Source organism: Neopelma chrysocephalum, unplaced genomic scaffold (assembly GCF_003984885.1).
Source record: "Neopelma chrysocephalum unplaced genomic scaffold, ASM398488v2 Primary Assembly neopelma1_63, whole genome shotgun sequence".
NCBI classification, from domain to species: domain Eukaryota; kingdom Metazoa; phylum Chordata; class Aves; order Passeriformes; family Pipridae; genus Neopelma; species Neopelma chrysocephalum.
In genome coordinates, this window is record NW_020897720.1 from 439812 (window position 1) to 465796 (window position 25985).

The window sequence follows — 25985 nt, forward strand, 5'->3', positions numbered from 1 at the left end:
TGTCCTCACCTCCTTACTCACCTCTTTCCTCTGTCCTCACCTCCTTATTCCTCTCTTCTCGTTGTCCTCACCTCCTCACTCCCTTCTGCTTTGTTCCCAGTCCCGGGACAGATTCCAGCTGGAGATCTGACCTGCTGATGGGTGAGCTGCTCCAGCCCTTCTTTCACCCTGCAGAAGCTTTCTGGCCAGTTTGTGTGTCTCAGGGGCACCTTGCTTATTCCCACTGGTCAAAAAGAAATGTCACCACTTCCTTTCCATAGCTTTCCTCATGCACAGCTTCCTCTTTCCTGCTTTTAATTTGTTTAAGAACCAAGGGAAACCATTGGTGCATGATTCATGTTACTGCACAACCCCCTCATCATGTCCCACCTCCTTCGTGAGTCCCACCCAGTTTGCAGCTACCACCCTAAACTGTTCCCTTGCTTATTCAGATCTCCATTTATCCAGCAATTTTACAACTTTCAAGTCATTTGGGATAGATGGAGTTGTGTTGGAGCTTGAATGAAGGACTTATTCTGCCACACCGGCCAAAAGGGGGTAAAATCAGCCTGGTACTACGTGAGCTAAGGTGGAATAGCTGTGTAAAGTAGTTTCTGGATCACCAGGCACTCCTGCCCCATGTTTGGCACAGAGGTGAATGTACCTGCAAGGCTGCAAATAAACAGTGTGAGGTTCACTTGACCAACAACAGCCATCAAACTGCAGGTGACTCAGGATCAGGTAGATGGTTGTTAAGGTATTTCCAGGGCCCCAGACTGATAGGGAAATACAGCTAAACATGAAGTAACCTGTGAATCTGGGAATTATCCCACTAGTGTGATGGTAACTCACTGAAATCTCCCTTGGCCTCATGCTTCAGGGTGCTGGTCTGTGATCTGCAGCCACGTGTTGTCACAGAGGGCCACGTTTCAAGTTAATAGTTTTCAGTCAATAGTTTCTAAGTGAGACATTTTGCTTCCCTCTGTCCCCCCACCAGAGCTTCTCTCTGAATTGGCAGGTCTCTCCATCCTTGCTCCCAAAGTAGTTGCCCTCATGAATGTGCAGTCACAGCTGCAGCAACATCCCAGAGCAATCAGGCACCTTGGAAGGCTCCAGACTCCGTGTTACCACACAACAGTGAGATTCAAGGGTTATAACACATAGAGATCTGTATTCAGTACATCAAACCTCGAAACGAATGTTAGGAATTCCCAAGAGTGGAATAAATATCCCATAAATATCATGTATGCAGTATGGTCTCACCATTTCCAAGGGGAAAAACTGAATCAGAGATGAGGCAAAAAAGATCTTTAGCTGGATCAACCTCTATCTAAGAAGCTACTAAAGAAATCATTGCTTTCCAGCTAGGAAAGGAGATGCTGGCTGTGGCTGCAAGGCACCTGTAAGGCCACAGGTAGCACAGGGGAAACAAGGGGGGATGACGACTATATTTTTCTGATACAAGAGCCAGAAAAGGTTAAAAGGAGTAAGTGGAGATGTGCCTTTGCATACTGTACATAACACTGGAGCTCTTGTCACAAACATTGTGGGTGCTACGAGATTAGATTTGTCCAAACAGCAACTAGAGAAATCCAGCAAAGACCACTGAATGTAATGACACTGTGGATGATTTAGGTTGTCTCTGAGCTGCTCATCTTAGATGACCAGAAGAAAATTATCATTGCTTGCTCATGCTGACCTTCTCCCTCAAACATCATCCCCTGGCCACTGTCAGGGACGAGACAGGGCTTTGGTTTGACTGGTACTGCTCAACTCACAGTCTAAAATGGACTCATTTCATGATGCTTCTCAGCAGGGAACTGGGCTTGCTGCCTCTCTTTGTGGCCTTTGCTACATCTCTGCTGCTGACAAATGCACCACAGTAATATGAGCCTGTGGTTCAGTTCAAAACACTTTGTGCTTCTTTGGGATAAAAGGCAGAACAGGGTTTTTTTGCAGAAAACAGAGATTAAAGGATAATGACATTAGCAAGATGCTTCTAGGAGAGGTGATCAACCATGTCTTTTCCTGACAGGCACAGCTCTACTGAGAGCTCTCCTCCTGGAAGAGGAAAAGGAGCCTCATTCATGTCAGGCTCCTTTTATTTTGTTTAAAAGGAACAAAATTTCGAAGGGACAAAACTGTTTCTGTGGCATGAAGATCCCATGCAATCTCTAGCTGGTATCACAACATCACACAACATCTTCCCATCCACCATTCTTGGGGGATTGGGTACCTTGTTACCTGACGTGTTTTCTACGGGGAGGTTTCTGGGCTCTGTTTTTAGTTCTCCCTCTCTGCTCCTGCCTTGCTGTGGGAAGCCTTGCTCCAGAATCCTTTCCTGCAGGATTTATGATGCAAGGCTTTGCCAGATGGATCATTTTGCTTGCTACCAAGTGGTATATTTGATGGTTGCAGGGGTGATGGCTCCCTGCAGGCTGTGCTTGTTCTTCATCCATGTGCCTTTCAATTTGCACCAGTGCTTTGGTCCATGGAGTTTCAGTGCTCCCTGATCTGATGGCACACTTGCTGTTTATCAGAGACACACAGCTCTGCTTTCCCCAGTAAAAATGTGCTACTATCTCATAAAGGTATGAATTATACACCCTTGTCTGTACAATGAGTCTGCATTCCCCCAATAAATTATACAGACTCGTAATGGCTTTGGCTTCTAGTTACCATTAATCTTAACTGGAAGGGAGAGCTGAATTTCTTACAGAAGTTAGGGAGTTTTCACATTTGAGGGTTTTTTGCGAGCCCTTCACTGGAGGCTTGGTCATGTCACCCTCTGCAGACACTGCAGTGTGTGCACACTCTGCCCACATTTGGCTCCCAGCTGGCTGGCAGGACGTGCCCTCGGAGGGAGCAGCTCTCTGCTGTCCCAGGGCCCTGAGCACTTTGGGTCTTTTGCTGAAGCATTTGCCATGTCTGCTGTGCAGAGCACTTTGGGACAGCTTGCTGTGCCCTGGGTGACTGTGAAAATACAGAGCCAGAGGCGATGGTTATTCAAGGCCAGGCGTGGAAACAGCTCTGCTCGGTGCACAGCCCTGGTGCTGCCAGACAGTGGGAGGCGTGGGCTTCCCTGTGGGAATGGAAGACAATGGAGTGGGACAATGCAGTGAGCTTGGCTCTGCCTTGAGCTGAGCACAGGTAACAGCGTGGGCTGCTCCAGCTGGGCACAGCCCAGTGGGAAACTCCCCGTTTGGAGAAGCACAGACCCCACGCAGGCAGAGAGTCCTAAAAGCAGGAGAGCCAGAACCAGCTTGTCTGGTTGCTCAGGTGCCAAGCATGACCCACATGTGAGAGGCTTCACAGGGTGCTGGGAGCCCTCCTTTACCTGGGAGAGCCTGGATGTGCCCAGCAGGTGCTGGGCTGGAGCCAGAGCATGGGAATGCAATGCTTGGCTCTGGTGGTGTGGGATGCAGCCTCTGAGCCTCTGCAAAGGAGGGATGAGCACAGGGGCTGCCTGAGGAGTGGGGAGCAGCCCCAGCTCCCTCCAGGGCAGGCTGTGTCTTGCCCTGCTGCTCCTCCTGTGGTTCTGAGTAGCTCCTGCCTGGGGCTCTGATTCAAGCCTTCTTCCTCAAATCCTGTGTCAATGAGGAGTTCTGTCTCAGGAACGGGTCTGAAGTCACTAACCTCTCCATAAGGTTCATTTATGCTTTGGAAAACAGGATGGAAGAGAGTATCTCCTCAGAAACCTTGACTGCAGCATAAAAGGTGCTGGAAAGTAGGTAGTGGCCACACTGCTGGAGGTGTAACTGTGTTATGGTCTGGGCAAGGTGGGTAGTCCAGGAAAGGGGACTATCTTTAATGATGTTAAGTATTCAGTCATAAAAAAACGATGTTTTTGAGTGCCCAGCCCTTCTCTGAGTTATGTGAAAATGGGTTTGCATTTCCCAAAGCTGCTCAGCTTTTGTGACCTGTATCAGTTGCTCTAACAAAAGGTTTTTCCCTTCTTAGAAGCCTCTGTCTTACCTTTAGAGAATCTGTTTTGGGCTGTAAATTTGTCTGAGTCATTCAGAGACAGGAATTACAGAGAAATTCTGCAGAATACCTTCAGGGGTTTGTTGTTTTTTTTTTTTGTAGCTCACATGTCTGGAAAGCTTTTCTCCAGAAAGAAATTTTAGATTTGGAAAAGCACCTGTGTCCCAGGAAACTTGAGTCACGCTGGCTGCCTCTCTCTTAGCATGAACTGGGGCTGACTGACTTCTCCTGCTGAACTTCTGCTGGGTTGTTCCCAGCAGGACTTCTCCTGCTGGACCACTGTCATTGAGGCAGGACAGGGAAACACTCAGAAAATGGGAGAGAGAGATGGACCTGACCTTGCTTGTGTTAGACCTGCTCCTGGGACAAGGATGGCACTTGCTTCTGGCTCTGAAAACTTACTCCCTCCCAGTGATACGAAGCAGTGCAATGTCCTCTTCAGTATCTCTGGATCTCAGTCCAGTATCGTGATGTGCTCAGGCCTCAGCAGCAGGTCACCACGAGTCTGTGACTCTCCAGCACATCCTTCTCTTGACCTGCTGCTTGCCTGATGTCCCAGGGTTCTGAGCACAAGGGGAGGGCAAGCAGAGGTGGGAAGGGGGCACTCTTCCCTACAGCTTGCTGATAAGATGATCTTCCCCTGACACGCTGACCCCTCAGAGGAAGATGTGCCTTCAACTCCTCACTCACTTGGCCACTTTTTCTGGAAAAGGAAAGGTCAGGTTGCAGCCCCAGGACCCAGAGAGGTGAAGGTGGGTCTGAAGGCACAGGCCAAGGTTTGTCACTCTGGGGTTTTTACTTTGGCAAACGAACTAGTTGAAAACCATCTGAGGAAGCAGAATTGCCCAACAAAGGAAATAACAATATATCCTTTTTTGTGTGTGTTTTTGTTTTCCCCTGCAGTAACCACAACTCTCTCCTCCTGGTCCGGGCACGCCAGAAAATGCAACGAAACAGCCAAGTCCTATTGTGTCAATGGTGGGGTGTGCTACTACATCGAGGGGATTAATCAGCTGTCGTGCAAGTAAGTGAGTGGAGTTCTTGTGTCAATATGGAAACTACTTGGCTGGGGGAGAGGAGACCTTTGCGTGGCTGCCAGAGGAGCGGGAGCTCTGAAATTCTCCTGGCAATTGCAGTGTAAGCTGTGCAGGTTCAAAAGGGGACACCAGAGGGGCAGGGGTGGGGGGTGAGGATTTGTATTTTCCCTTTTTTGTGTGTGTCTCACTGTTGACTTTTCCTGGATTTTCTTCCTCTAAGGATATGTTTGTCCTGGCTGTTTCTTTTCCCCTCTTTTCCCTTTCTCCTCTGCAGCTTCAGGGAAAGTCGAGTCCCCTCTCCTCCATGACTGGAGGTGGTCCCTTGCTGGGACCTGCCCTTTACCTCTCCTATCTGTATCTCCTGGGCCCAGGATTAGCACACAGCTCTTCACCCCTCTGTGCTGCTTTGTGGCCACTGCAGGTTGTTTATTTCTCCCCTTTAAACCTGCAATAAAAAACAGAGACACATATTAAGTTATCCTTAAAATGAAATTTCTTGAGGAGGTTGAAGTGGGGCTGCATAGTCTGAGGGATGTGGAATGGGATGTGAGACTTTTTCCCCTCTGGTTCACAGCCAGAAAGCCCAAAAGCATCTCACCCCATCACCCCCCCAAGTCTAATAGTGACTGAATAACTAGTGCAGTCTGGTTGCCAGTGCTGGACATGTAGGTACCCAGAGCACACCTGTACCTGCCCCTGGGCTCCTGCAGGGTGAGCACGAGGTGGTGCCCTGGGTGTGCATCCACTGAGCAGATGGAGCCAGCTTCTGAGCTATCCTGGTGACCCAGGCATCCCTGTGCCCAGCTTGGAGAATCCCAGAGCTGACAATTTTCTCCCTGTGTGACCCAGAGACCTCTCCATGGAGACACACAGCCAAAGGTGTGTGACATCCGTGGATGTCAGCCCAGCACCACTGCCACTGAGTGACGAGATGCTCACCACACACCTCAGCTCCTCAGGCCTTGAAGGACACAGCTGAACAGAACCATCATCCTGGAAGGCTCCTGGGCTGGATCACAATGAGCACAACTGCTCCCTCCTCATTCTCCTCCAGTGCAGGGCCAGCTGTGGTGGAAGGACAGGGGATGAACAGCATCTTCCAGTTCTCCCAGACTTGCCCCTTTAGGCATTTAAAGAGCTGGGTAGGGCAGAAACCAGAAGCTGTGATCCTCCACATTTCCTGTGTGTGGGGGGGGACAGCAACCCTTGGACGCCACAGCCCTGAGGTTCAGGGGAGTTGTCTCTGCCACTGGCTTCTTGTGGCACTGTAGGCTCATCCTGCCCGTGTTCCCCACAGGACACATGGGGAAAGCCCCATATAATGAAACAAAGTCACAGCCACTATTCTGGTGTAGCTGTAGCCCCAGGAAGCCCCAGCAGTTCCAGTCATTCCATTCTGGGAAGGGCTTGAAGCCTGGAGGAGTGTGTGAATCAATAGCTCTATCTGTAAGCAATGTGGTCATGCTAAAAGCATGGATTTCAAGGCTATTTCTTTTGGGAAGAACTGGAATCCAGATCAAGACTTTTCAGATAGGATCAGTTTCTAACTGCAATAAGTTACCTGAACTCCTTCCATATGTAAAAATCAGTTTTTCCTAACAAAGGATAGATGTGGGAGTCATCAAGTATCTTCAGCAGGCAACTCCAGCCTCATGAACAACATCCTGCCTTCCAACCAGGCTGCTCTGACAGCTGATGAACAGAGGGAAAGCTCAGTGATGGATTCCATTAAGATTTCATGTACCGCACAAAACAGACCTAATTATTTCATATCATTTGAAAGCCTGGATTCCTTGCTTTGGTAAAGTGATTTCCTTTTCTGATGAGCTCCAAGATGCCACTTGCTAAAAGCAGATGGCCATTGAACAGGTGTGTATGGAAGGGCAGGAAAGAGTCACCCAAATGGAGGTGCTGTGAAGATCTGCGCTGTCACTGCTCATCTGCCTGAAAAGATGACTCCGTGTTCACAGTAACCCAGGGGACCCAAGTGCCTTCTACATGGCACAGTCATTTCTTGTCCTGCTGCTTGAGAATGTTCATTCTCCTTGGGTGTTTTTATCATTGAATCACAGGCTGAAGATAAGAAATCCTGGCTTTTGAAGTGGTGTAACTTTGGAGTTTCTGGATTCCGGAGGGCAACAGTTATTGGGGAATGAGGAAGCCTTTGAACTGAACATAGTGTTTCCCATAAAATGGTTCTCCCAATGACACGGATGATTCTTGGGGAAGGCTGCTGATGGATAAACAGACTTCACCTCTGTCTGCCTGCAAACTGGCAAAGTGCTGACATGTTCCACGGCTTCCTCATTGCACCAAGACAGAAGACCTGCTGCTGTGGTTTGTGAAAGATGCCACGATACAGCCTCGGAGGAGAAAGGAGAGGAGGTAAAGATGCAGGTTTGACCTGCATTTCTGATCTCTGTAACACTGGCCTTGGTCCTCCAGCCTCCCTGTGCCTCTGAAACAAGAGCATGGAGGAGATTGGTGGGTCCCTCTGCTCACAATCTCTTCAAAGGCCTTAGAGATAAAACAAGAGCAGCTTCAGCCAGGAACAACCTGTGTGCCCATGTGCTGTTTCCACTTTGCTCTTCTGATTAGAGTCAGCAGGGCCTTGGGGGGTCTTCTGGCCCCCTTGTGCCAGCTTGCAGCCCTCCTTCACTAGGTGCTAGGGGATTCTGGCTCCCCAGCACCAGCCTTTCCAATGCCAACCATCACAAGTTTAGTGTCCTTTTTTATTACCTTCCACCGTCCTTCCTGGAGTGGATTCCATTGTTTGCAGCTGTCCAGAAGCGCAGAAGATGCTTCCTGTAGATGTCCCCTCTGGCAGTCTGGAGCAAAAAGAACAGCTGAGTTCTCAAATAATTTCTTCTCCTGAAGTGGTTCATGCTTGATTTGTTGCAGATATCGACTAAATTGGCAGCTGGCCTTTTATTATTATTTTATAACAGGCTTCCCAGAAACGTGTTCCTCCTGGTCTTTTAAATTCTCAGGATAAAAGGATTTGCTTGTAACCCCACCTCCTCCCTCTCTTTTCAATGCACTTCAGCTAGACCTTGGACAATGGTCTTCCTTTTTTTCACCAAGGAAGAGCCCAGGAAGGATTTGGAGCTGCTCCAGAAATTGTGTCTTTTTTGGATTGTGTTCTTGCATAATTTTGTCCTTGATTTGAAGTAAGTTCTGCACATGGTGGTGTCAAAGGAAACCTGAACATAAAACAATCTCTGCTGTTATCTACTTGGAAGTTGGATGGGAGAAGTGGGATCTGCCTCAGATATTCTACAAGTTTTCGGCATAAACCTGGGAAATGACTGAGCCACACATATACAGAACTGACTCCTCAGCCCCTATAAATCAACAAGCTCTAGACTCTCGACAGGAAGAATTTCTTGACCCTTTTCCAGACCATTTTGCTTGGAGAGACCTTATGAGTTGGACTGGTTTCTCACCAGAACTGTAGGGAAGAGGAGAGTCTGAGTACAGCAAATTCCAGTGCCTGCAGAAGGGATGCACACAAGCAAGTCTCAGTGCCTTGAGCTGGTCTGGGACACTGGGCAGTGGTGACTGGTTTGTTGTGTCCAGTTGAACACAGGTTTGGGATGACTGGCAGCCACTGGTCTTGGGTCTGCCTCCATCCTGGAACCCACTGGGTTCTTGGTACATCTCGGAGTAGCTTGAGGCTGCTCTAATCTTTTATTGCTGGTTCTATGGCCACAGGGCTGTGCTAGTGTGTGTATCACAACAGAAGTGCTCTTCTTCCAAGTTAGGTCTTGGCACACATTAGGTACAGTTGGGGTCTTCCCAACCAAACAAAGAAAGCCAAGTCTCATCATTCCACTTAAATGCTCTTCGTGACTCTTGTGTGTGATCAGAGGTGACAGGAACCCTGAGCCAGGATCTTGCATGGGATCAGAAGACTTAAACAATGCTACAGAGCAACACCCCCTTATCATGTTGGACCAGGAATGAAGCTGAAGGATTTACAAATGCTGACAGATAAACAGACTTTCTGGGTTTGAGGTGATAGCACTGCATTACGTGAGGGAGTGAGGTCAGAGCACCTCAGGCAAAAAGTATAAGTCAAAGAGAGAATAAAACCCAAAACAAAGCAAAAGAGAAAAGATCAGTTCATTTCTAAGCTAGTTGATGTATCCCAGTCACCAGTTTTCAAAATCACACGTTCACCTCCTCCATGTATACTGTCGCCTGCAGATTTTCCCAGGAAAGGGAAAGATCATTCAAGAGGTTTAGCCATGCTGGCAGCTTTGGCATGTTTTTCCCAGAGCTCCATCCAAAGGGGTGAACATCAGGCACATCTCCTATGGCCATGGCTTGCTCAGCTCCCCTGCAGTGCCCGGAGCTGTGCCACCCCTCCCCGTGGCATTTGGTGCTCATTGCACAACCACAGGGATGTCACTTTGCCATGGATATATGAGCACTTCTGTGGGGAGGTTTTGCAACGCCCTTGGAAATGCAGAGCCCGCAGTGTTGAGCTAGGGGTGAAAATCTCCACATCCTGTTCCAAATCCCCTGAACCAGCCAGGACTCGTTCCTTGCGTTTTTCATGCTGTTTATCTTGGGTGACGACATCAGGTGCCTTTTCAGGTTCAAGTGGCCCGTCTGTGCATCCTGTTCACTGTGTCCTGTTTAATGCACGTGTAGCTGTATCAGACCCTCGAGCCCCATCAGAGTGTGGAAGCTGATCCTGCAACTCCAGGGCTCGGTGAAGACAACGGCGCAGAGCCCACGGCGCTGTTGCCTTCACCGAGCCCAGCAGTGGATGTCCCTGAGGTTTGGACTCCACTGCACAGCAAACATGCCTTGATTAGCTGCTCTGGATAAGGCCTCTGCATTTGTTCTGGTTGCTTTCTTTTCTTCCCATCAGTGGTTTTGTGGAGTCCAGCCTTTTGGGGCTCCCCAGAGCCTGATCATCTGGGACTGGTCAGGGGACAATGACAGAACTGTCTTCTTTTTCAGCCCTTTGCACAAAAAAAGCAACATGCTTGAAACATTTTTTTTTCCATTTGCTTACATCAGTGCATTGTGTCCTTCTGCTACAGTTTCTCCTTATCCCATTATTTTGAAACACCTGCTCATTCACATTCTTCTGTAACATGGATTGCTTTATGAGACCTGCCAAACTGGGCGTATTTTAATTAAGATCTAGGGAACCAAAGGAAAAGTGTCAACCCTTGCAATATTTAGATCAACAGCTGGCAAGTAAAAGTTTTACTTCCAGCAGGAACATTATGATAATGATGTTATCATTTAATAGTAGCAAATAATAATTAACAATCACTATTGCTCTGCCCTGATAGAGGACAAAATGTCAAAGTTTCTCTATTTTCTGAAATAAGTGCTCTGCAAACAAAACATAGAAATGGATCCTTCAAACCATTTTGGTTTGTACTTTTTGAGATGCTTTATTTGCCTAATCATCTTACTGCATTTTTGTTACCATGTAAATATTTCACTGCAATTCACCCTGAACCCAAGAGCAAAACTTTGTGGATGTTTTTGAGGTCTCAAGGTCAAAGTTGAAAGAATTGGAAATTTTCCAGCAACAACAGGAAAGAGAATCTGGACAGAAAAATCCCTGACCAGTTTTACAAATGGCATTTGCAAGTAAGTTTGAGATGTGGCAATCAGGTGCAGAGGGATGGAGTTAAGCCAGGGCAGTTTTGGGGTTCTCCTCTCTGGCTGGAGAAGGGACAAGGTGTTGCCTGCAAGAAGCTGGTGCAGCCTTTTCCTTCCCCAGGACTGTTCCTGCAGACACACCTTTGTCCTTTTCCCTTGGCCTTTGAGGAGAGACCCATTGGGCCTCTGTGACAGCAGTGAGGGGACAAGAAACTCCAAAGGTTATATTTGCAGGAATAGTCCACCATGTGTGTAGTCCCTGCAAGAGCTTTCCAAAGAAGGGGGGACTCTGTTTTTCTGGGACAGCCAGACAAAATCTCTTGACCTGGGGTCAAATGTGCAGGAAGAAGGATGCCATGATCAAAGACCATCTCATGGCTCTCAACTTTGGTGAACCTTGACTTTAGTATATCCCTCACTGAAGGAGAGCTGCCCAGAAGCCCTTACCACTGGCATCAGATTCTGCATGCAGAATTCATTGCTCTTCCTGTCCGGACTGGGACACTCATGTGCCATGCACACTGGAAATTTCTTTCCTAGAAGTCACATCTGGAGCTACAGTGATAAATAACAAATCATCTTCACCAGCCTAGAAGTACGAGACAGCTAAAAAGAAAGTAACCAAAAGCACTGCATGGTCTCAAAGGTCTCCTGGTCACTGTTTCTGCCTGCAGCCTTGCTTATGAAGAGCCAGAACCCAGGTCCACCAGAGCAGTACTTGTGTCTCAACACTTTGCACACTAGTTTGGAAGGTGACAGAGGGTGCTCCTGTCCATGAGGGCTTTTTTTCTGTCACTTTTCCCAGTGCTGATTCACTAGTAACTAAAGATGAAAAGCCTGAGCTGTCCTAGACACAGAGAAGACAGTTATCTACTGCCTTCTGTCTAGAAAGCTCTTCTCCCCACCCACGCTCTGCTGCCTGCAGAGATCTGAAGATGGGCTATATGGTAGCTGTCATGGCATCAAAGCTTCTTTGACACCTTTCTGTTTTGCTTTTTCATGTGTCACCAATTTCTTTCTCTGGGTTTTTATTTCCTTCTGCCCGTTTTCACTGTTATTTTCAGTCTTGCCTTAAGGGCACACAGCCTCGGTCACGCTGGAGTTCCAACCTTGGCTCACCTCTTGCAGACGAGCAAGTTTTTAGCAGCTGAGACAGTTTTAGTTTCTTTCAGACAAAGCACCCCTTTTTGGGGTGGGTGGGAGGTTTGCTTCATTCAGCAGCACCCCTGAGGACCTTCAGTGTGCTCACAACACACATGAAATCTCAGATCCCAGAAAAACGGGAAGCACGGTGCAAGCTAAACTGGGTTCCTTTGAAGACTGTTCCTGACTCTGTCAGTGGTGATGAGTAAACTTCAAAAAGGATTGGGAAGACACCTTCTATTTTGGATGCCTTCATCAAACCCCAGTGCAGTCTCTTGAAGGTTTCTCCAAAGTCCTGCTTCCCTAGGGCTGTCCTCGTGCGTGTGTGCCACCCAAGATGCCTCAGGTTTGTGCTCTTTGATTGCCAACGGGACATCTTCTTCACTTCCCAGCACCAGTTTCCTCTGCTTCATCACAGGGAAAGTCAAGAGGCCTCATGTCTGATGGTCATCCCTTGGGCTGGGCTTTCCTTGGCAGCTGAAATGACATTGCTGGTCGTGTCTCTCTTTCCTGTGCTCCAAGATGAACATCCAAGAATGAGAAAAGAGAGGGAATTTTTCAAAGTTATTTGCCTGACCAAGTAGTCAAATTTCCAGTTTTGGAAGTGGCTTGGGTACTGAGAAGCTGAAGTGTCTGACTGGGGACCTCAGTGCTGTCCAATGCAGAGCCATGCCCTCGAGGTCACCCAGCACACTCCCACATGGACGTGCCCCAAAAAACAAATGCTGTCTAACACAAAAACCAGATTTAGCCATGGGCAGTGAAGGCTCACCGGGGTTTTTTTGCACAGTGCAGGCTCCCCAAAACTGCAGTGAAATCCAGCAAGAAATCAAGTGCCAAAACTGGGTTGGCCACTCAGGTCTTTCCAAAGCTTGCTTCTGTGAGAGGGATAGCAGGTGGAATATTCCATGGACCTGGAAAATCCTGCCTTGAAGAACTGCGAAATGGTTCTTTAGGAAAGGACAGGTTTGGAGCTGTGGAGATGTTGAAGTCCAGAAGACCAATAGATGGTATGGAGAGATTATGTAGCCTTTAACTGGCTATATCTTCTCCTTGGACCATGCAGGATTCAAAGGTGCAACTTGACACCTTGCCCTGCCTCATGCTCAGCCATCTGATACCTCCTCAAGCCCATTCCAGACCTCAGCTGAGTCTCACCTCTCCCATTTGGGAGTGTGTATCCTTGCAGGCCTGACTGGTGGGCTGGTGTATCTCTGGTCTGTACAGCTGAGACCCCCCAATACTCCCTCCCATCTCCTGACCCAGATCAGTGTGTGTCCATCATGAGGTACAACTGTTAAAAATCAAGGTGTTCTGCACGCAGCCTGAACCTGAACCTGGGCTTGGACCTGGATCTGCCCTGCTCCATCCCATCACATGGACACTGTGCCAAGGCTGCCCTGGCCTCTTGCTGTGCTTCACAGTGGACTGTCCAGGGGCTGAGCCACTGACATCAGGCTTGGCCTCTGCTCCATGTACTCTTAGCTGAGTTGTCTTTCAGTCCCTTCCTTGTCGTCCAGTTGCAGAGCACTGAAGGACAGCACTGAAGGACAGCGAGACCTTGTGGGTGACAGCTGAGACCGAGGAAGGTCTGACGTGTACAAGGTGCAGAGTCTGCAGCTCCACTTACCTGGGAAGCTGGAAAACAGATGTTAGGATGGTATAAAGATAAAACCCTCTTAAGCTCAGAGGAGGGAGAGGCTGGTTGAGAAGGGAGTGTGTTGTGGGACAGGCAGGTGAGAGCTGGGACTTCAAGAAGGCTGGGGATACTTTGCGGGACTATCCAAGGAATCCAGAAGAAAAGATGTGGAGTGAGAGAGAGAGACAAGTGCCTGGGGGAGAAGTGTTTGACCACCCAAGGCTGGGCTCCCACTGCATCCCAGGTTCACCTGCAGTGGTGATGGGACATGACACAGAGGGTGCTGGTGCTGCTGCACCTTCATGGCCCCTGCCCACGTCCCTGGGCTCCCAAAACATGGCTCAGCTGGGGGGATACTCATGGGCTGGTGCCTGTGCCTGGTGTCCTTCATCTACAGGGCACCTTCCTTGCCACTACACCATCATTCCAGTGTGTAACTGGTGGCCATGAGCTGGCACATCCTGACCCATCAAGTGACATTGGCTGGGAGACCCTGAGAGAGCCTTGCAGCTGGACAGCATGTGACACCTCTTTGGCTCAGCTTTCTTCTCTGTCCCTTTCTCTCTGTTAACACAGAGACTCTGCACATGCTTTCTCTCTAACTGCCATGTAACCCTTTTTCCCTGGAACACCCCTGGATATTTTTGGGGTGATAACAGGGACTCACTTTCCATACCCAGCGCTCGCTGTCGCCTGAGCAGCCACTCACTGCTCTGTGGTGCCTCTTGCCAGTCTTGTCTAGAGAGCAGCTCCTTGGAGTCTTTGAAAGTAGCATCCAGCCCATCTCAATCTTCCTGCCAGCTGGTGCTTCTAGCAGGTGAGAAGGAAGGAGGCAGGCAGAGCAGGACAGGGCAGGAGGGTTCGGTGCCTGCTTGAAGGCCCAGGTCAAAACCAGAGCTGGAATACTGATGTTTGCAGGTGCCTGGTTAAAGCAAAGCAAGGAGTAAATACACCTGTAAAGCCTTTATTTTTTTTCCATTCATCACAATGCACTTTTTTTATTTCTGACCTCAAGAACTGTGCCAGACATGTTCTGTGATTTCTCCCCTTTTCCCCTCCAGATGTCCAAACGGATTCTTCGGACAGAGATGTTTGGAGAAACTGCCTTTGCGATTGTACATGCCAGATCCTAAGCAAAGTATGTTTGAAGACAAAAAATGCACCACACTCCTTAAAACCTCCCGGGCACAGCGGTGGATGTAGAATGGTGTAGTCAGGGACGGCTGTTGGTGTCAGCTTTGGGCTAGGGCTTAGGGCTGCAGGTAAGGGTGAAGGCTGAGAGCAGATGGATAGAAGCCGTGCAAGGGACCCGAAGGGGCCTCAGTTCAGCCTGTTTGGGTGTCATTTTGCTATCTTGTTTCTCTCTTTCTGGTTTTCTCTCTTCCGGTAGGTGTCCGATCGAATTCACAGGAGACCGGTGTCAGCATTTCGCAATGGTCAGCTTCTCCAGTATGTCTCTTTCTACTTCTCTCTCTCCCTTGTTGTTGTAGCTCTATGTCATGTCCTTAAAGCAGGTTCTTCTGTTCTCCAAGAGCCCTCTCCCTGTCTCGTGCGCTCCCAGCTCTGCTTGGCCCCAAGAGGAGCTGTGACCGTGGCCAGGAGGAGAACTGGGGGCTCTTGTCTCCCCGTTTGTTGGAATGGGCTCTGCTTTCATTTCTGATTGAACTGGACGCTGCTTGCTCTTCTCAGGCAAAAGGCAAACGAGGCCCAGGGTTATGTGGTGGGTGTGCTGTGTGAGACAAGCTGTGTGTGGAGCTGTGCCTGCCAGCAATGCTGTCCCGAGACACTGTGCTGGGCAGGGCAGGAGATGTGTATTTTCCTGTCACTCTTTGGGGATGGCAAGGGAGTCTCCTTGTACCAACAGAGGAAATCACAGCGAGGGTGTGACTGTAATGAAATCACTTCACAGTCTGTGACCCAGAGGTTACACTGGTGGCTGCCACTGCCTCAGGGCTTCCCACACCTCAGTGCCATGCAGAACACAGGCTAAACCTGCCAGCTGGGCATGTCAGGGAGTTCTCCATCCCTCCTGGACATGGAGATGTTCCTGTCTCTCCCAGGGGGTTGGTCAGCCCTGCATGCTGGGTTGTGTCCCACTGCAGTGACCAATGCCTTAACATATTCAACAGGTGTAAAGAGCCTTTGCACTTAATGCTTCCCAATTTCTACTTTCCCATTCCTACAGGTCTCATAGACATCATTAGCTCATTTTGCTCAAGGTGGATAATTTTTCCGGGTCCCTATTCGGACAGTGTCCCAGCATCAATGGGATCCTGGTCTGGGTAAGGACTGACCTGAAAGGAGGCACAGTTATAGTGCAGGAGATTGGCCACGGTGATCCTGGCTGTGCCCCATCCCGTGACCCTCCCTGTGACCCATCCTGTCTCTGTGCTGGCCACTTGGACCACCACAAGTGGTGGGTTTAAAAAGAGGTTTTTCAAAAAGAGCCACAAAAGAGGCTTTAATTAGTGGGAACCAGAGGAGAAATGCCTCTTCAGGATAACTTCTTGATTGCCAGTACCCCTCTCCCACCGCTCTGTGAGGAATCCTGCAGTTCCCATCCTGAACTGGCAATAGCAGGAGTCTCATTAGCACGTGCTAATAGCTGGCAAGTGCTCAAATTAAACTCCCTTCCATGGAGCATACAGACAAATGCAAATGGACTTCATGAGGCCCTTGGGACAGCTCGATGTTTTTACGTTCCCTTTTGTTCCAAATTGGCCTCTGAAGCTGAAACCTCCATTGATTTATCCTCCCAGGCTCCAACATCCAAGTAAGCTCTCTCTAAAATGACAAAAAAAAAAATGTTCTGGTTTGATCTTTCACGTGATGCAGAAGGGTTTCCTTCCCACTTGGAAGTCCTTGGTATCAGGGTCCCTGGCTGCAAACACCAGTGGGATGCTCACCTGGTGGAGCTGATTTGTGTCATGTTTCATAAGGTGGTGTCCAACAGGCTTAAACATTATTGCTACCATGCTGCAAAACCAAAACAGGGGGGGAAATGAGTTTTATGTCAGGAAAACACCTTTTCAGAGCATTCATTGCAGGAGTAAACTATGTGGGTTTTTTTTTTTCTCAGCCTGCAGAATCCAGCTTTTTATGGGGCTGAGATTTGTTTTAGTTTTATTCACGTGTTAAAGGAACAGTGCCAGCTTTAAAACTGACTCGTGTACATTTCCTACCTCAACCCTGCTTTAACCACAGCATAGTAAGGTAAAAACAGCTTAACAATCCAGGCTACCTGTCTGAACTTGGATAAAATTCATGTAAGAAGATGATTCATATGTGTTTATAGCTGTTTTCACTTTCAGGTCACAGGTAATATAAGTGGAGGCAGCACTGCAGAAAATCTTGCACCGAACTTGCTGATTTTCTGAATAGGAAAGCCATTTCACTCGAGTGTGGACCCTGCAAATGCTTACCTTCTACTTTAATCAATAATTTGGGCACAGTAGAAGTTGCTGTTGTTCTGTAATTTGCTCAGTGCTTCATCCCATATGGGTTCTGACAGGTCAAAAGCCGAAACAGATTAAATGAGGTTCAGGCATTTCCACTGGAAATAAAATAGCTCTGTCCTGATTCATGTTTTGATAACACTGCCAGCATTTGACAGATACTTAAATAGTAAATAAGGACACCTACATTGCTGGTGTTTTAAATGTATTTGGGGTATTTTAGGTTTTCAGGCCTAGATTGGAACCTTCTGATTCGTTAATATAAATAATAAATATTTCAATGACTTTTAGTAGGTGTATCCCAGGGCTGAGGGAGAGTTTGCAGTGAGTTAAATTGCAGATACTGTTCTGAAAAGGTGTGGCAGATACTTTGCTGAATTTGGGCCACAGATGGAGATGGTGCAGCATCCCAGCATCATGCCAGATGTTGTGTACTTTCCTTTGGGAGCAGCTTCCTATCTCTCCAATTTAAACCCTTATTCAGATTTTGCTCATGTAAAACTCCCCATGTTCTTCATGACTTCAGGCTGTCTTTGTCTGTTTGACAGGTAGCTCTGGAGGTTTGTTTTGATTTGACTGCCCAAAACACCTGCTAGACCACTGCAGTCATTAAGATGAAAATTGGGTGTATTTAGATAGGTTTTCTTGCATGTGATGTTTCTCTATGTCACTGTTACAACCCTATGAACAGGTACCCACTGCCAGCCCTCCTGGGTATATACCCCACTGCCTGAAAATGAAGAGGAAATGTTAAACTTGGGAGATTTTTTCCATGTCACGCTCACACTGTTGCTGTTTTCTGACAGATTGGTACAGAGGAACTCATTAGCAGTCGTATTATTGGGCTCGGAGACCCCCCAGCCAGTCCCGACTCAGCCCTTGTTTGGATGAATAGAGTTTGCTTTTGGTAGGAATTTGCAACAGCAGGATTCAAGCAAGTGATTCAAGTCAGCAGTTGGTTCCCGTCAGCTTATGATTTTACATTTTAGCTTGGGAATGTGTTGAGATATTGCAGAAAAGAAGTGAAGCATTCTAAAACAGCCACTTACCTGAGAAAATGGATGCAAAGTGCAAACAGACACCACAGCTCTGACCCAGCCAGGTGCCACTTCTGGGCAGAGCTGTGGTACCTGGCTGTGTCAGCTCTCTGAGCCTGCCTTTAGGCTGAGCCTGAGTTAGTCTGAGCCACCCTGATGGTCTGTTTTTGAGCAAGGCTCACACTGCAAGGAGGTCTGAGGCAGTGTGGCTTTTCTGTGCCGCAGTGGCGAGGGTTGAGCTGCCACCAGTGATGGACAATAACCCAAAGCAGATGAGGGCCATGAGATGCTGAGGCACAGCAACCCCACATCCAGGGAAACCTGAAGCTGCGTCCTGTTTATCATAGGTCAGCTGCAGGGCAGTGGGGACAAATGGCTTTCCCAGAGTCATCGAAACAGAAAACCTACCAGCAGAAGGAAGGGGAGATGTCAGAGCAAACAACTGCTCACTCACTCCGATTAAAATAGTTGGAAGATACATATCTGAGAAGAAAAAGATATCCTGACTTAGGATGTGCTGACTTAAGCCTGTCTAGATGCCTTTTGTCAGTATGAAATGTCACTGATCTCAGCGGGTCTCTGTGCACGCTCCTCCACCCACACATAAGGAATTGGTTGATGGATCAGGGTTAGGAGATCATGTTGTTTAGGTTTTAACTAACCTGTGAGAAGAGAGCCTTATAGAGGCTGCACAATATAACTGAGGGACATTAAATCAACATTTAATTGTAGTAGCAATTGTAATTTTAACTGAAGGAGAATTAATGGCATTGAACTGAGAGAACAGTGATTGTCTGCAATTTCTACACAAAAGAGAGGAATGACCTGGTAGGTGAGAAGAGAGAGAATTATTTCCATGGTGATGAGTCATTAAATCCTCTTGCTAATATGCTTTTCACATCAAGGTCTTCAAATTTCTATTTGTCTCCACAGACAAACTCATGGGTGTAGCTGTTAGGTGACTCCTGGTACTGTGCTACAGGTACCTGCAGGGTCACAGGTGTCTCTGTCTGGCTGCCCATGCATTAGTGAGAACAGAACACATCAAATTCTTGATCCACAGCCAGAATGAATCCATAGCACAGGTACCCATGGGCCATTAAGCCTCTGCAGCCAGATTTTCCTCTCTGCTGGCACACCTGGGTGAAAGGTTTAGCAATATCCAAAAGAATCAGGAATTTCTTCTGTGAGCTTCTAGTGGGTGCTGGAGACTCACCCAGTGGACAGCTGTCTCCTTCATAGGCACAGCCATGGCTTGCAGCTCTCCCCAGAAGGCACAAGCCTGTCCAAATTCATCCTTCCTTCTAAGAAACTTTTTTTTTTAAAGCTTGTGCTGGCACCTTGTATTCCATAGCTGCCTGTTTTACATCAGATCAAGATCTAGCTCTATATTCTCTCTTCTACAAGCAGCTTTTCAGGTCTCTGTAAAACCCTCCTGGAATTTTACTAATAAATTGCCAGGCTTTGGGCTGGCTGGTTGTAAAGGTTTCATGAAACACATTGGCAGCTATTTCACTCCTGGTGGGGCTGAGATACTGAAAGTTAAACGTGCTCAGCAGGAACATTTATACATTTCCTAAGTCTGTACATTTGGATTCTTTCCATTTATGATTTATGGAACAAGTTAGAAATTTGGGGTAAAGTTTTATATTTATGCTTGCCTCTTGTCTGTGGAAACCCAAACTTCATCTTAACTTTGCTGTTTATTCATGTCCCCAAATAATCATCACCAATCTGGAGAACAAATGTCATAGCATTCATCATCTTGGTTAGTGAAACATTTTCATTTTCTACTTTGTGACCCAATTAAAGTTGCAGTATGTAGTCACCCTAGAATAGAGCTGACAGTCATATACCATGTCATCTAGCCTATTCTTCATTTTTACCCCATATTTAATCGTGGTTTCTTTATAAATTGATTTTTTATTCATAGTTGGAGTTTTCCTACTGGTCTGCTTGGAAACACAGAGCAGGATTTCCAGGTATCCATTGGCAGAGCAGCTTTCTTTCCAACCTGTTCCCACAACTGGCTCCATTGCTTCTGGCTAAACTACCATGGAAGTGGAGCAGTGTAGGTTTTACTGGGTGAGAGGCTTCTTGTCTCTCTGAAGGATGGTCCCTTGCACTCAGAAGTCACTGGCTGCAGCCAGAGGAGTGTTGGTCATCACCCTGACATGGAGAAGTGACCCTTCTGGTGGGTGGGGTTTGGAAACCTTGCTCCTGATACTGAGGTAAAGTGTCCTCATGAGCAGAGGGATAAATGAACCACTTCAAGCTCTTCTGGGAAGGTCTTGATCTGAATTTTAGCTTCTCTGTTCACTTTCTTTTTTTCAGTAGTAGTTTTCTACCTGCTGTCATTGCAATAAGCAAAAGAATACTTTATTTTACCTACCTTCTTGCTTCCTCCTCCACCTCTTACTCATCTGAACCCCAAACCAATATTTAGCAGCACTTTAAATTCCACAGACATTCTGCACCTTCCTTTCAGTGACATGATAACTGCTGACCACTGAATTACAGGGTGATGGCTCTGCTTTGGTGTGGCTGGGTAATTACAGAGTGTTTGTGGTTTTTCATAGTGGGGTGATTCCTCTCCCCTGGAAGCAGTACAGGTTACCCTTTGGGATCTCCTAAAGTTAATTGCATGCCCATCCACAGAAGATTTTAAATACCCTGTTGTTGTGTATCTGGATTTTTGAGGCCAACCAAATGATTTTTATTGTTACAGTACTGGACAAGCTAAATGCCTGTGGAGTTTAGGGAAAGTTTACAGACTTTCTTTACTTGAAGATTCCATGTATTACCCAGTTCTTAACACAGGCACAGCATCCTCTGTCCCCATCTTGTCCCACTGTCTTGCATTGCTCCCTGTACCCACTGGGAGAAACCTGGATCAGGGTCCTGCAAATGCTACTCTTGTCAGTACAACTGATTATCAGTAAAATTATTATCAATTTATTTTCTTGCCAGCTCTCAGAAGTCAATTCTCCACTTTGTTTCATGCCTTGGAGCATGCTCTGTGTTCCAGAGAGTGTGTTTGGGGGGAATAATGCATAGTAACTAAACATCTTATCAACGTTCTTGGACAACCTGAAGTCCAAGTGAGCACAGGCCCACTTTTCACAGCTGTTTGCTGAGGATTTTATCCTTCCTAATCATCCTACAAATCTACAGATCAGTGAGAATCATCTTACTTGCGGCGTTACTCCCACAAGAATATTTTAGATTAAATGTTTTCATCTGTCCATCTTTTAAAATAAGTAAAATACGTCATAGACAAAACCTTAGTCACAAAGTCACTGCAGGTGAGGTAAATGTAGGACTTTGCCTTTTGTCTGATGGTGAGAAACAGCATTGTCAGTTTGTCTCTGCTGCTGGGATTCATCCATTTCATTTTAGCCATCCCAAATGCTCCCTCTGCCACGGGCCTAGGGTGCAATACACCTCCCCACTGTGTGGGGGGAATCCCTGTCTGGAGGAGCTGGAGGACCTGCCTGGACCTCCTGCTTCCTGCTGTGGGGTTAAGGGCTGCAGAGGGGACTGTTGCCCAAAGTTTTCTGGGCACCCCTGAACAGATCTGTCAGAGCAAGTCCAGAGGAGGCCACCAAGATGATCAGAGGGATGGACCAGCTCTGCTATGAGGGAAGGCTGAGAGAATTGGGATTGCTCAGTCTGGAGAAGAGAAGCTTTGGGGTGACCTTCCAGGACCTGAAAGGAGCCTGCAAGAAAGATGGAGAGAGACGATTTACAAGGGCCTGGAGTGACAGGACAAGGGGGCTTCAAACTGACAAAGGGCAGGATTAGATGGGATACTGGGAAGAAATTCTTCCCTGTGAGGGTGGTGAAACCCTGGCTGAGAGTGAGACAGGTTGCCCAGAGAAGCTGTGGCTGCCCCATCCCTGGAAGTGCCCAAGGCCAGGGTGGACAGGGCTTGGAGCAACCTGGGATAGTGGAAGTTGTCCCTGCCCATGGCAGGGGGTTGGAATGAGATGATTTTTAAGGCCCCTTCCAACTCAGGTGATTTCATGACTATATGATCATGCTGAGCATCTTCTCCACCTAGCAGAAAATATTACCCTAAGATTTTAAAGATATATTGCTCTTCCTGATAAACATCTTAGAACAGTAAAAGAGACTTCTTTCACCCATGGTGCACAGTCAGGAAAAGTTTTTTTGCTCCAATCCAAAACAAATTGTTGTCTCCAGGAGAAATTTTGTTTTCTCAAACATGTTTGGTGCCATTTGGAACGCTGTTGATATGAAATCAGCACACACTATGTGGTAAACCACATTTGTGAAGATGATGCCCCTCTGCTGAATGCAGAGCTGGGTCCACCTCATTAGCCTCTGTCTGGATTGCAAAGTGCTGAATTATTTTGAACAGTCTCTTCTTTAGAGAACATAAACCCTCCAAATCCCAGCCTGCTCTTGAGGTGTCTCCTCCTTCACCATCCCAGCAGGGAAGGCAATACCTGCCCATGCTGGGAGGAACTCTGAGAGATGGGAGGGGGAGAGTGACTCCCTGTTTGATGTGTTCAGTTATGGGTGATAGAGAAGCAATGTCTGTGTCCTGAAGTGATGCTGGAGAAGGGTTGAGTAGCCATGGAATCAGATACAGGAGCACAGGCTGGGGAAAGGCTTCCTCCACCTGCAGAGCTGCTGGTGGATTTGTAGGCACAGGGAGGCAGGTACACTCCAGCTGCTGTGTGGTTGCATGGCTTTTCTCCTGCTCAGGGAGCCTGTAGCTGAGATCCAGGGATCTCAGCTGTGCCTGAGGTTGGGGAGCCAAAAGAAAGACATTTGTGTTGTGAGAGGGACAGTGGGAAGGCTCAAGCTCCTCAGGTCCTGCCCACCATCTCCGTTTGCACAGGCAAAAAAATCGTGAAAATGTTTTGAATTGCATCCATTTGTATCTGCAGATGTTGCATCAAATCCTGGAACAGGGAGGAAATGTGGCAGGATAGGCAGTATGCAGCTATCAGATGGACCATCAGCTTAGATTTATGGCTGAAATTTGATGTATCTCTACGTGCATTTGTCAGTGTCAGGGGAAACAGTGTGTGCAATGATAGAATTACTCAGGAATGGGTCAGGGCTGGATGTGATAACCAAGAGGTTTAGGACGAATATATTCTGTCCAGTTCTCTGCTGCCCACCACATTATGTCCATGTCACTGCAGCTTGCACTAAATGTCTGTGAAATGCACTGTAGAGGGTTGGTTTTGGAGTTTTTTATAGTTTTTCTACATGTGAGATGTGAAACAGAGAGCAGCCAGGTTTTGTGGCCTTTAAATTATACAAAATTTTAAAAACCCACCCAACTCCCACCCCCCTAAAAAAAAAAAACAAACATCAGCATTGATTTGAAGAGAAGAACCTGCTTTAGAACACGTGTTTACATGTCCATAATGATTAGTGCTAATTCCCCCCCCACCTAAATTTTGAACAGCATTGCAAAAGAAAGCCAGTATTTCTGTGCAGCACAAAGCAGTTCCTATGGAAAACATAGTAACTAAATCTGGACATCTCCAAGCTGCAAATAATCTTGTGTGTTTGGTACTTGGGAGCAGCAGAGCTCACTTTTGTGTACAGCGGTAAGTATGGAGAACTTTAATGTTTGTGTAAGAAAAACTGTCTTTAGGAGAGGTCTGTACCAGGAAAATGACTAAAATTCAGGATACCTGTTTTGGATAACTGTGTTGTTGATTTTTTGGGGTAAAATCCTGTTCTTGGCACTGCCCCTGCAAGACGAACTGCAATCTCGCACTTGTTACCAACGTTAATCTGAAAGCAGATGCAGCAATCTGGGCTTTTTTGCAGCGTGCTTGTGTTTCTAAAACAACGCAGAGCCACAGCAGAAGTGAAATTGGGAAGACCACAGGCTTCAGGGAAACGTGCAGTGCAATTTGCACTTTCAGACCTGCGAGGGACTCGTTGCCTTGCCCGGGCAGCTCGTCCCTGGCAGCGCCGGCGGTTGGAGGCAGCCCCGAGCTGCCCAGAGCGGTGCTGGCACCACTGACACACCACCAGGAGATGGGCAGGCCCTGTGCCCGCTGCCACTGTGCACCCCAGACCAGAGTGGGCAGCAGAATGGGGCTGGCAAAGCCTCGGGGCCCCGGGCACACCCCCACACATCTGTGTCCCTTTGGTGCTCAGCCCCCGGGCACAGAGGGGCGTGGGAACCCGTGCAGGGCAGATCTGGCCTGTAGAGAGGGAAGGAATGGGTTTTCCCAGGTTCCTACAGTCTCTATGTGTTTTGACCTGTCAGGATTTGTTTCAGAACAAGTGTACCTTTCCTTTTTTTTCTTTTTTCTTCCCCCTGCCTAAACTGTGAATTCCATATCAGGTACTAACAAACATGGCTCATCTCAAAAGAATTCATAATTAACTGAAAGAATTCATAATGAACTTCCACTGCAATTTGTTTGGGTCTTCCTTTGCATAACATGGTGGGGATTTGAAATGCTCTGAAGCATACAGTGTCTGTGTGACTGCTGCTGAGCCTACCAAAAGCTAACCTGCTGTAACTGCACGGTGTGTGTGTTTGTATTTTAGAGTTCTCTGACAGACCTGTTTTTCTTTTTCTCTTTCTCTTCCTTGTCTTCTTTCTGCATTGGCAGAGCATCTTGGATTTGAATTAAAGGGTATGGAACAACCATTCATTTATTAATCAGAAGCCATTAAGAGCTTCCCACATTATATTTATGGCTTTAATGGGATGATTAAAAAATCAACTGTTCTGTTCACTTCCCTGGCACCAACATAGATGTTTGGATTGGGAAAAAAAAAAAAAAAAGCAAAACAAAACCAAAAACAAAGCAAATCACAAATTCTAAATGTAAACCTATAAAAAAGCACGTGTATTTATTTTTAGCAGCACTTTTTTCTTTGTTCCAAGCAGCAGCCTGGTGTGTGTGGCGTGACTGGGATGTTACAATTGCCATACATCTCCATTCAACACGCTTTTGTGTATTTAACTGAAAAGCAGGAGTTTGTGCCCATCCAAAAAGTTGCCAGCAGGGGCAGACATTCCAGGGACGGGAAGGCAAATTTTAGGAAGATCAAGGCTCCTATAGAAATTGCCATTCCACAAGCAATAACCTCCACTGGATCCTATGAAGGGTCAGGATGAGCTTTGCCATTCCTCCTCCCAAAGTTTAGTGGCTCATTTTTAGTTCTTGACTGGGAGGAAATTGTTCCAAAAAAGATGGCATGAGATGAGTTAGTCTAGAAAATTAGATCCCAGGGAAGTCATTAGCTCCCCATGAGAGTGGAGGGTGTAATGCTGAGCACCAAGGTGGCAAGCTTGGAAAAACACTGCAGAAAGTTAAATGACTTAAAAATATCCCCTTTGGGCATTTACCCACTCCTGCTCAGCTGCTCATAATCATATTATTTTCCTTCCATTCTCCTCAGTCTTTTTTTAGAAATAAATCAAGTTATCTTTTGAGTAAGCAGTTGGGAAATCAAATCCTTGAGGTGAGGTTTCCCTGGAGTGTACAAGCCAAGAGCAGGGAGGGCTGGTCAGATGAGAGTAGAGAAATTGGGCAACCTGGTCTGGTGGAAGGTGCCCCGGGGGTTGGAATGAGATGAGCTTTAAGGTCCCTTCCAACCTAAACCGTTCTATAATTCTGTGATGATTTATCACTTAACTTAAAATCATTGACCCAACAGTGTCAGCCAGAGCAGATCTTCATATGAAGTTGCTTCCATTCCATTTGCTGGAGATATGGGGACACCAGTCTTTCACTTCTTGATCCTAAATTGCCCTCTCAGGCCCCTGAGGTGGAGGGACATGCACTAGCTGAAGCTGGAGATGCTTATCTCCTCTAGTTTTTGCATGCCTGATCCCCCAGGACTGGTGACAGTTCCCCCCCACTGCAGAAAACGTGTGAATTTTATGGTCAGGTGCCTCAGAGAAAGCGGTGCTGCTAACGCTAATACACTTAAATCAACTTTAAAATCGAGGATTTTTGACATCCCTTTTTTGTTGACCTCTTGTCCTTTTCCTCACCCATTCTCGATGTCATCACAGAACCGCACACATCCTGTTCCCAGTCTGCAGTCGTCTCTTCTC

The 25985-nt window shown here is 47.2% G+C and overlaps 1 protein-coding gene across 4 annotated transcripts in view; it reads left to right on the forward strand.

The window, feature by feature from the left end:
- The window catches only part of NRG2 (neuregulin 2), a 159444-nt gene that overhangs the window by 123406 nt on the left and 10053 nt on the right, over positions 1-25985 (forward strand). For 2 of the 4 annotated variants that reach the window (XM_027682396.1, XM_027682399.1), the window contains 3 exons: positions 4867-4987; positions 14807-14865; positions 24529-24552. In XM_027682396.1, coding sequence (XP_027538197.1) covers positions 4867-4987; positions 14807-14865; positions 24529-24552 — 204 coding nt within the window. Of the gene's footprint in view, positions 1-4866; positions 4988-14477; positions 14555-14806; positions 14866-24528; positions 24553-25985 lie in introns of all 4 variants that reach the window. The other 2 variants (XM_027682397.1, XM_027682398.1) reach the window with 2 other exon arrangements.